Source organism: Scylla paramamosain, chromosome 1, assembly GCF_035594125.1.
Source record: "Scylla paramamosain isolate STU-SP2022 chromosome 1, ASM3559412v1, whole genome shotgun sequence".
In the NCBI taxonomy this organism is placed as follows: Eukaryota; Metazoa; Arthropoda; class Malacostraca; order Decapoda; family Portunidae; genus Scylla; species Scylla paramamosain.
Window position 1 is genome coordinate 3,155,099 of NC_087151.1, and position 12,402 is coordinate 3,167,500.

The 12,402-nt window shown below is 34.6% G+C and overlaps 1 protein-coding gene across 6 annotated transcripts in view; it reads right to left on the reverse strand.

Annotated features, from left to right (window-relative positions):
• LOC135112965 (histone-lysine N-methyltransferase 2D-like) overlaps window positions 1–12,402 on the reverse strand; it is a 109,328-nt gene that overhangs the window by 21,430 nt on the left and 75,496 nt on the right. For 5 of the 6 annotated variants that reach the window (XM_064027928.1, XM_064027989.1, XM_064028082.1 and 2 more), the window contains 5 exons: window positions 11,452–11,706; window positions 11,095–11,207; window positions 9,269–9,407; window positions 7,906–8,003; window positions 7,497–7,697 (listed from right to left, as the gene is read on the reverse strand). In XM_064027928.1, coding sequence (XP_063883998.1) covers window positions 7,497–7,697; window positions 7,906–8,003; window positions 9,269–9,407; window positions 11,095–11,207; window positions 11,452–11,706 — 806 coding nt within the window. The remainder of the gene's footprint in view (window positions 1–7,496; window positions 7,698–7,905; window positions 8,004–9,268; window positions 9,408–11,094; window positions 11,208–11,451; window positions 11,707–12,402) is intronic. The other variant, XM_064028248.1, reaches the window with a different exon arrangement.

Sequence of the window (12,402 nt, forward strand, 5' to 3'; positions counted from 1 at the left end):
ACAATAAAATGTAATTGCTCCACAAACAATCATACAACACATTATATATATAAAATTAAATGTTATGCAATTTCAGCATAAATAATTACAACAAACCAAGTTTATTTTATGTTTAGTGAAATACTGAACCAGCCAAATAAGACAGTAATTGTTATTCATGCTTGCTGGTGCTCTTTGGATTTCTAGACTGTGACTTTTACTTTGCTTCTATACTACAATATGCTTTTTTTTTTTTTTTTTTTTTTTTTTTATACCATTTCAAGATATTTTCTAAGCTTAGTTTTTGTCACATTATAACATCTTAGTTAATGTATTCAGCTCTCCTTAGTTTATGTATTCAGCTCTCCCTAATTTATGTATTCAGCTCTCCTTAGTTTAAAGTATTCAGCTCTCTTATCTTAATATACGTATATTAATATGCTGAAAAATTATGCCAAATTTGTACAAATGATGCAAACCTAATGACCACAAAGATAGAAACTATTAACGACAGGGTAGAAAACATACTAGGCTGCATTTTCCCACAATACTCAGTTTCCTTAGAAACTATTAATGACAGGGTAGAAAACATACTAGGCTGCATTTTCCCACAATACTCAGTTTCCTTAGTTATTTATAACTAAGTCTTGCTGGTAATAACCATATGCCAGGATAGGAAGGAACAGTTTTCCATTCTTAAGTATATACTACTCATTAACTGAAAAACTGAATAGAATATGCAGTGGTTGTCTGGGTTTATGTTTGCATAACGTATGATATCATACAACATTATATCCAGGACAGCTACTGAACAACTGGGTGGGAAATTGTAATACAGTAGATAATGAGAGAAAAAAAATAATGATTCCCAATTTTTTGTTTTTTCAACCAGGCTCTTTGCTACTAATAATGCTATTGTATATTGATATATAATATCTAAACTTTATATATGTGAAATATGTTGAAATACTGTCTTCAGAGTAATCCTACAAATATTAAGTAAAATAGATTATAAATCTTCAAAGCAGGAATAAAAATTTCACTGCAAGGCAAAAAATCATTATTATTTTGACCAAATGCAGACTGTCATCAGTATAACAAAGGACTGACTTATTGGCTGGTGCTTCATAGTGATTATTAATCATTTGCTTATGAAGAAACCTATTTTATATTGGAATGTACAGAATATATATATATATATATATATATATATATATATATATATATATATATATATATATATATATATATATATATATATATATATATATATATATATAATACAAAAATATACAGTGAAAAATTGTAACAAAATTGATAATACCAAAAATATCAAGCAAAAAGTGCCATGCCTATAATTTCTTGATGTGCAAGAATGTCACATGTAGGTCATATCCACTTGAACAAGCCAATGAAAGACACACAAAGTATGCAAGTCTTGTTTCATGCACAGAATAATGAGGTATACATGAATATGCTCTGTAACAATAAAACTACCTATTCCACAAATTTTTTAAACTATGTTTTCAGTTAAGTCAAAATTGGATTTTTATTATCTTTCACAATTTATATTATGCACACATTTATTCTCATCTAACTGTTTACTTTATGCAGACACTTAAGTGTTTACCAACTTGAATCCAATTACAGCTCCAGCCTAACTTGGTGAAAATAATGGTTTAGCTATAAAGTACTGCCATTACAGTATGCATTCACATAACTGCCATGCATTTATCAAACAATGCATTTCAGCATGCATAACCAACTAAGGGTTCATGCCGCCTACTACCCTTGAAAATCTCTCCGATTCACAGGACAAGATACATCTATGGGAGATCACAAGTGACCAATGCAGCCTTGAGAGATATCATTAGATGAACAATGCCAACACATTCAAACATGCATGGAGCCTTTCAAAAATTATCATCCAGAAATTAATTTGCATTGCTTGCTTTGTGAGCAGGTCACCCACTGACTTTGTAATGCCATGTTAAGTTGCTGCTGCACTGGAATAGTCTGCATTATGTAGAATGTAAACCTTAATAATTTCATTGTGAAGAGCTGTGATGTATTAACTGTTCTAAAAACTAAAAACTAATAGGATATCATGAAAGGCAAGGGGCTAAACACATCAATTTCTGTCTCAGGATGCATTGTGGCAGAAGCACAATTTACAAGTTCCACTTAAACTGTTTCCAAGAATTAAAATTTACTTTGGGCTTGTACTATACCCAAAGCTATTGTGTTCTTATCACCAATATTTACACTGTATTGTATTGTTAGTTAAAACTGTTTCCAAGAATTAAAATTTACTTTGGGCTTGTACTATACCCAAAGCTATTGTGTTCTTATCACCAATATTTACACTGTATTGTATTGTTAGTTATGTGTAATACCAGCCTTACCCATAATTAGTGTAAAGCCTTAGATTTTTGTTACACTATATGAGTATTTACACTTAACTTTTTATATATTTTTTAACTTGTTTCCCAAGTGGCCAGGTGCAATAGTTTTCCCTTATTTCTGCCCCTGCATGCTCTATTCATCTCATTCTTCTTTCTCCCATTTGTCTCATGTACTCTAGAACTTTCTTCCCATTCTACTTGAGGCCATCCCCTTAAATCAACTAGACACATATATTATACTTTTTTCATCATCATACTTTCTGCTATTTTATGTAGCCAAATCACCACACTTGACTCCGTAAACCACTCAATATTACATTTCCTTCATATTTACATGATGTAATGAATGTTATACACATTTTGGATTAATTATCCATTCTTTGTACACCAAAGGCACTTTCAAAATACTCACTTCAACTGTCTGAGTCCTTGATCTTTCATTCTCTAGCTATGTCTCACTTGCATATCCAATTTTTTGGTATAATTATTTAATCCCATTTTTACTTTTTACTGTCCTTTTCTACATCACAACCTAAGAGATCAAATAAAGTTGCTCTCTACCATTTTTCCTCTCATTTCACCTTCCATGTTTCCATACCATAAAACCTTCCAGTTAAATGTAATTCACCTACTTAAGTAATGTTTCTTTAAAATAACGGAGAAAAGAGGAATGACATGACTGTGGCACAGATAGATTTTTTTTTATGTGAATCAATCATCTCTTTAAAATGTATATTTTGATTGACTCCACTTCCACTGCTCTTTTAAGTTAGAATAAATGGCATGTGGCTCTTAATAAAAACAGCCAGTTATGATGATAAGCAAGGTGAAGTTACAATACTAATGATATATACTGAGCCTCCCATAAAATAATCAGTATCAATGGTAGATTCCATGTTTACATGTATCAGCTTTTGTCATTTAATGGCAGCATGAGTTGTGTGATACAGTAAATTTCCCTCATCATTATACCAAGTGGTTCTCTTGACTTTATGGATAGTAGTTGTAGCCTGTGAGTAACATGTGTATATAGATCCAGGAAAACTTACAATGGACATATCTATGGTCAACTACAGTCACAGTCATGGGAGTTGAAGGTAGCATTATCACACTCAATTCAATCATCCAAAACCATGTAAGAGGTAAGCTTTAGACATACTTGTCAACTTTTCATTATTAATAACATACAGGCAGCAATGGCAAATATTGCTAAATATATTCAACTTTGAATTACAAGCAATAAATAATATTTGCTCCCTGTATATATTATTAATAGTGGTAAATATTTCTAAGCCATACTGCATCCACAATTTTAGATAGAAATGATGGGTAGGTTACCAGAATATAATGTTACAACCTTGAAAACCTGTGACTGCAACTACATGTACAGCTATATAATGCAGTGTGACAAGTTATCATATTTGAGTATTGTGATTAGAGATTTTCTATGGCTGTGGTGTATGAGAGCCTGATTATTGACCTCAGGTCAACTGTAGTCTATGGTAACCTGCCATACTGTGACTTTTATCATATTAATCCACCAAGTGCCACTAATGTTTATGAATGTCATGGGGTAACCTTGGCTAGTTTGACACCAATGTTTCTAAACATTACAGAATTATTCAAATTTACTGTACCACAAATCTTTTATGTCTAGAAACTACATGAGATCACATGCTAGGCTTGTTCTCTGTTCCCTGCCAGCCCTCCAGTGTCATGCAGCTGTGAGAGGTCAATATTCTCAGTTCATTATATATATATAATGGGAAAACAAACCCAAGTGTAAATTAAGCACATACATAAGTGTATCCAGTAGCTATATGTAAGTGAAGTTTACTAATGATGTAAAATGTAAAAAGATTTAGTGTTGAAATGCCTTACAATTATTTTCATATATGTGTAAGTACCCAGAATCATGTGCAAGTACATGATGCAGTAAAAACTCCCTAAAAGCCTAATACCTGTGCCAAGACCAGCAGGAGGATGAGAGAGCACACTGCAACTGCTCTCTCAATGCTGATCAGGAAGAGAAAAGTCTAAGTATGGTCCTGACAACCCAGATTTCATGCACTGTTGCCAATCTCCAACGGGCTTTTTTTTTTTTTTTTTTTTTATCTAAAGACAAAATCAGCAAATTTAATGTGTACTCTCATTAACTTTTTGACACACAAAAAAAGCTGGCACAAAGAGGCATGATGGACTGGAATCAACTGGCACTCAGTGAGGGAACAACCAAAGAAAAAATAGGTTTATAATATGACAAAAATTAATGCCATATTCATTAAATCCCAAATAATACCAACTAGTGAACTCTGGTTTAAACTTTGTGAGCATGAAACTCACAAGATATGTGCATAGATAACCTGGGAGAGAAAGAGTATAAAGATGAGCAAAAACATTAAAACTTTCCAGTAATTTCAAATTGCAATTAATTACTCTTCAACATTGGTTCTCCTGAAGAAATTTTAATACAGCAAAGGGTGATGGAAAAAACTGTACATACAAAACATAAATATGAAGTTACTTTTCATGTATGAAAATTCAAACTAAATTTATTTGCACAAAATGTGCCTTTTCAAATCACATTGGATTTAATTGAGGCCAATAAAAAAAAATAAATAAATAAATAAAAATAAATAAAATAATTAAAAATAAATTAACACAAAAGAGCAAAGAGGAAATTACTGGAGTGTGATGCAACAAGGAGAGGGTGCAACCATGTATTATATAACAATTGCAGATTTTCAGTTCTGTATTATTTGAAGATAATAGCTTGCAGATAAGAGGCAAGAATTGCATTATTATAATTGAAAAATATGGAAACCTACTACTATGTGGTGATGTATATTTTTTGAGGAGGTGCCTGGACATGTATTATGTGGCATGACAAGGGGAAAGGGCATCAAAAATTACTAAAAAAAAGTTATGTAATTTTTTAATGGCCCCTTGTCTTTTTCAAAAAGCACAACATTCATGCCAAACAAGATTTTGGTAGTAAGTTGTGAGCATATATATATATATATATATATATATATATATATATATATATATATATATATATATATATATATATATATATATATATATATTACACACACATGCACACAGTGGCTTTGTGAAACTAGTGATTTCATAAAGCCACTAAAACTATAGTAAATCTGCAAAGTTACTGTTTCACTAAGATTTCATGTAATTCTTAATAATTAACCTTAAAGTTATCATGTGCAACATAGCATGAATCATATATGGCTTTTAGGCAGAATCTCACAGTTGCTTCCTGTTGTTTTGATCATTACCAGTGAGGCTAGGAATGATACTAAAAGCCCTACTAACTTGGTAAGGTAACAGGTATTACCAACACCTACATCGAATTTCACAGTTGTCGTTTTCATGGTTTCAGTAATCCTTAACATGGTGATGATCATGACAAAACAAAAAACTCTGATTCGGTTATGTTAATATGCCAGAGCAGCCTTATTAGATAAAATGAGTCAGTTCTTGACAAAAGAACCAAGCACACCAGCACTAAAAGAAAGAGAGAGGGGGAGGAGAGGCATGGAAATACACCACTGATGCCTTCAACATGGCATATCCATCTACTGTAATTAGGGTCATATTTTGTTATTCAAAATTTTCCCTTTGAACATCTAACATTCACTAAGTTGTTTTGCAAACTTCCTTACGACACATGATAGTCTATTGTTGACTGGTATGCAAGCAAATCTGGTCTGTCCTTAATATACTACTAGTTGTAAATTCCACCGTGGCCATCCAGAATATGAATCATTATAGCCAACTGTTATCATTGTTGGTTATTATGTTCCAACTAGGCACACAATAAACCATCTATATCTCTCTCACTGCTTTACACATATATTGTTAGACTGAAATACTTATCTTAGGTGATAGATTCCACATACCCTATGCATATGTCAGGATTATTATATGAGTTTGGCCAGGGTGCATAGCACTTGAAATAAGGGTGACAGGTACTTAAGTTTTCAAGTCATCTTTATCAGCTGGTAAGGTGAGTTAATACCGCCATCTAAATTATTCTTAGCTTTTATTATATTACTATTATGGCCTATAAAGTGTTACTGTACTGTTAAATAATCTTGATATATAATTTGGAAAATAATACCAGATTGTATTATTTGGAAAAAAAATAAATAAATTAAAAAAAATAATAATAATAATAATTTAAATGCACTGGTAAGCTCCATTGGGAGGCTCCCTAACTCCCAAGTCAGCATTACCAAAGGCTCTGATAACTGGTAAGGATCAAAACAAACAACACAGTAAAAAACAACCATGAAATCATGTTTGTTGGTGGTGATGATCACCCTCATTGGTAGCAATCACAACAACAGGAAGCAACTGGGAAATAGGAAATAGAGGCTAAGTCTTTGCCTTTCCAGTAGGAGCCAGAGATTAGGAATTGTACTTTCCTTTGTGAGTATTATGTTCTTCATGTAAAGAGAGAGAGAGAGAGAGAGAGAGAGAGAGAGAGAGAGAGAGAGAGAGAGAGAGAGAGAGAGAGAGAGAGAGAGAGAGAGAGAGAGAGAGAGAGAGAGAGAGAATGTCTGATAGTGAAACAGTAATTGCATGAACTTGTGAATATATATATATATATATATATATATATATATATATATATATATATATATATATATATATAAGTAATGCACATTATGTTAATATTCACAACTGAAATAGCAAGATACTTGCTACCATGAGGCACAACACAATCACATATTCAATAACATACCAGTATAACTCTTCCATAATGAAGGAACTTCAGTTAATGTGAAGACACTTAAATCAGCTTTTCTTTAATGCTGACAAATTTTATGTAATTTCAACCTTGTTCTCCCACATGTGTTAACTCATGTGTACGGGTGTTGGGCCATGCCCCAGAGATAGCTTATACTCTGGGGATTTGTTGAGGTGCACTGAGTGAAAGCAAGGAAGGGAACATTACCACTCACTATAATAAACAAATTACAGAGATCTATGTGTGCAATGCTACAATTCTAAAATGATTTCCTCTAAGATAAAGAACTATGTACTGATATTTTCAACCATTCACAGAAGCATTCAGTGGAACTATACCTCAGCTTTACAGCTATGTTCATAGCTGGCGAATGTGTCAAAATGGGAAGGTGTGACCTCTGCTTCTCTGCAGTAGTGTCACGTTTGGAGTTCTTAACTATCTCGGAGATGTGGGGTGCCAGGGCCTGCCTGGACCCAACTACTGGGGCAGGGTTACCTCCTGAAGACCCAGCTCCTTCCTTATCTGTTAACTCATTTTCTCTGCAGAATCAATCAAGTTCAAGGCTTAATGCTTAGATATAAAAGAATTCTACTACTACCAAAGGAAATCACTGAAGATGTGGAATATTACTTACAGATTACACTATATACTCTATAAAAAGCATCTAACATAAGGAGTACATTAAGTATGTTCTGCAAAGATGTAAATAAACTGATAATATAATTAACAAGTTGACTGCAGTCTTACCTAAAAGTGTTCTCCCTGGCCATGCGCCGAGACACCGTGTGAGCATTGCGAGGTAGTGCTGGAACACACACCTCAATACCCAGAGAAAGAGGATGATTCTGTGGGATTCATAAAAATTTTACTTTCTGAAGCTTGAAGGAAAATAGATAGAACTCGAGAGAGAGAGAGAGAGAGAGAGAGAGAGAGAGAGAGAGAGAGAGAGAGAGAGAGAGAGAGAGAGAGAGAGAGAGAGAGAGAGAGAGAGAGAGAGAGAGAGAGAGAGAGAGAGAGAGAGAGGGAGGAAAAAAAAATGTATGAAAATATTGCAAATAGAAATAGAAAATATTGCAGATATGAAGTTGAATAGATATAGGATAATAAAGTGAGGTAATGGTGTTATTAAATATATCAAAGAAGAATGAAAGACATGTGAAGAGGGAATTTATGTAGAGCTGAGGGAGTGTGTGGGTTGAAGAAGTTAGATGGTAAAAACAGAAGAAAATGTAATGGAGGTTGTAATGATGAAATGCAAAGCCAATGATTCCAAAAATGCATTTGTCTAATTTTTATCTGATCCCCTTGCTCCCTTTTAATTAAGTGCGAAGCCAGTAATTCCTAAAAAGCCTTTGTCTAATTTTTGTTTTACTGTCATGCTCACTTTTCTTTCATTACATACTACATTTCTTCCAATTAATTTATCTATAAAACTCCCTCTCTCCCTTCTTTCATGCATGCACCTATAGCTACAAAGAATGGTCACTGCCCTTAAACCTATTCACCTATTTCATTAATATTCCATTCAGCTCACTCACACTGCTGCTGGCACTCACTTTCTTACCCTCTGTCAATCCTAATCACCAATTACCACACCTGTTTTCTTCTAAACAATTATGTTGATATTTTATTTTATTTCATTTATTTATTTTTCCTGCAAATATTGTCCATTCTCTATTTAAACAATTGTATAGTTTGCACACCAAACCAATATTACCAAGATCTATCTCCACTTATCATCAGCCCTACAGCCCTCAATATTTTCCTTAAGTTCTGGTGCAAAAATTTCTTTTGGTCCTCCATTTCCTTATCTTAATCACTTTCTTTGGTTGACATTTCCAAAAACACATCTTAGCTATTGCTTGCACGCACGCACGCACGCACGCACGCACACGCACACACACACACAAACACACGTGCACACACACACACACACACACACACACACGTGCACACACACGTGCACACACACGTGCACACACACACACACACACACACACACACACAAACACACACACACACACACACACACCAGTAAAGAATTGTGTGAAAAGAACCTTTCCATCACTCACAACAATCATGGTATACCCATACTAGCAAACTGACATACCTCTCGCTCTGAGCTGGTCTTGGTGGTATTTGATGTGGTGTCAAGGGTTTCTGTGGTGTCAAAGGAGCGATCAGTGAAGGAGACACCCCCACGAGAGCTGGGCGACCCGGACCGTGGGGAGGACCTGCCACGCCCAGACCTAAACACAACATTAGTAAGTTTGTACAAAGAATCTTTTGCTGCTATCAAAATATTCACATATTTATTAATATATAAAAAAAAAAGCTTAAGACAAAATTGTCCAAAAAAAGTTCAGTGGTGAAATAAAAAATTAGCATGATTAGAAAACAGGAATTGCATTGAGGGTACTTGAAGAGAAAATATTACAGACAATAGGCAAAACATACCATAACCTCTCAAAGAACAATTCATACTTTTCAGCCATTCTTGTATGCATCTATCTTTTCCAGCTACATACAACCACACTTTCTCATATTATTTACTTCTGCTTCCTATCATCTGTTCATCTCATACCACAAACCTCTGTTGCACACCACAATGTAGCCACCTATTTTTCCATGTCAAAATTTCCTCATCTATATTGGATTCCACTCTTCCTGATCATCTATCACTCTAAACCCATCACATTTCACTTTCAAAGCTTTCCCACTACAGTCCACTTGGTTAGCTCTTAAACACTTCATACTCATATACCACTTTCCCTTCATCATGTAGGAATCAATGATCTATCTTTACTCTTCCCTTTCCAAACTGTCACTTCAATCTTCCAACACTTCTGGACACTATCACACAAATCATCAATGCTCTACCAACAATTCACCATTTTTTGTCAAATCTGCATGCATGAAATTAAAGACACGAGTGAAAAAGGTGACTGGGGAAACTCACCCAGTCAGAGAAAAGTTGTGCTTGAAACAAGAAGGAATACCACCATATGGTAGTCCTGCTTCACCATCAGTTTTCCTACCATTTCACCCACTCAACTGTCTAACTTTTTTCTTTCATATAAACATCCCACTTCTCAAACACTTCAATCCTGGTCACTGGCCATTCTTTCCCCACTTTCATTTGTTTTAGGCATACTATATAAACCACAGATACTTGCAGCTATTACTTTCCAAATTCATTCATTACCTTCATAACAATACAATCATATATGCTCTTAAACTCTAAAAACACACCAGAAAGTTTCCTATTCCTTCCCTCTTGCTATTAGATCCAAAACTTGTCTGATTTTTCCTTTAACTCGCATTAACACATATCAAACTCAATGAAATAAAGCGTCTTTCCATTTCATAAAACACTGCTTTACTTTCATTCTCACCGATACACTTCTTTTGCTTTTTTTCTATCAACACCTGACTTTCACTGAATCACTACCAAATTCAGTCACCTTCTATTTCTACCTTTGTCTTTCTCAAAGTTGGCATCTCCAACTTTCTTCTTGCAACCATTTTCCCAATAACCTCTCTTACAGCCTTACTCACACTGCATTCATATGAGCACATTCATCACCTAGGCCTATGGGGTTTGGGGTTTTGGGAAAACACACTCATATCTCCCCTTCTATATCTTGTTTCATCATTAGAAAAAATAAATAAATAAATAAAAGAAATATACATGAGGGGATCGCTAGTCATTCACTTTGATTTTTAGTCAACAAGAGCAGTATGCTTCCAGTCTAACAACAGAATGTGCAACCAGGGTATGTCCCCTCTCATACAGATAGGAGCACAGCCAATGCTATCACTGTATACTCCATTTACATGTACATCACAAGTTGAATCCATGATATGCTGAAATCTGTCTATAAGATTTATATTTATCGTCACATCTGACAACTTAAATTGCCAGCAAAAACTTACGATGTGGAGGCTGCCTCTCTGTCTGCTAGAGCTATCTGAACATCTCGTGTATCGGCAATAGTGTTCCTCCTCTTAACACGCTTCCGCCGATGTTTTCCTTTGTAATATTCAAACTGAAAGAGAACATGCTTAAATGAATTTTATTTACTGATTCCATACAAAAACTTTTACTGACAGCATACCAGATTACACCTTTAATCCACTAGTAACTAGTTCCCTTACAAACTACTGTTCTGGTATCATATGCCAACAAAAATGGGTTCAGAGATTGGGTAAGAATTTTTATCAAAATACAGTAAAAGAGTTGGTGGTACACTGCAGTTAATATTGATAATATAAAACACAAAGTTAACTTACGTGGACTAGTGACTGCCGGAACTTTTCAAGTCGCTTGAAGCCAGAGCCAGAGACATCAATAGGGACCAGCTCAGGAGGGTATTTCAGAGAGAGGGCAAGAACACGTTGTTCAGGAGAGGGCAGCTTGTGGGCAGCTGGTTCCTTCTGTGGAGGGCATACCCTGGCCGGCACTGAAGGAGACACCGGGGACAGGCACACCTCTGTCAGGGTTTCATCGTCAGAACACCATTCCCGAAGAGCAACAAAGCTGGCCGGCTGTAAATCACAAAGTTAAGTTAGATGTATATCCCAATAAATAAGAGACATTAACTTAAAGTATCAGTGTTCAAATCTAAAAACACTAAAGGAAATATATAATTATTTTTTGTCATTCAAATTACTGCAGTGTCAAAGACATCTGGAGGATGAGTATGCCAAAAAGTTGTGTATCACAATGCACATACACATAGTCATGTATTTGTCTTGAAGGGTGCTTGTCACCCACCACAAGAGTTGTAATACATTTGTGTGTGTGTGTGTGTGTGTGTGTGTGTGTCTATTTTCACTTATTTATTCAGTCATCTATTTATCTATTTTTATGATTTATTGGTCAGTTTATTTCTAACATTTTTCCCATATATGCCATATGCTAAGCTGATGTGGAAGCCTCACTCTTTGTCTTCTACCAGCTCCTGGTGATGCAGCTGATTGATGCCCTTTGCTTGTTTTAAAAAATATCAATATGACAACAACAACAACATTAACATGCACCACATCACTACTGTGTCTCAACAGTCATGGGTTTATATGAATAATTTGTTTCCACTATTTTTCAGAAAGGTTAATGCTTTGATATTATTAATGTTTGTCTACTAATATTTTTGAAAATTGATTTATGGCAAGATGATTGAAAATACAGAAATTTGGAGAACTGACAAGAAATTTAAGGAGTCTGAGGATGTGGCTTCTAGA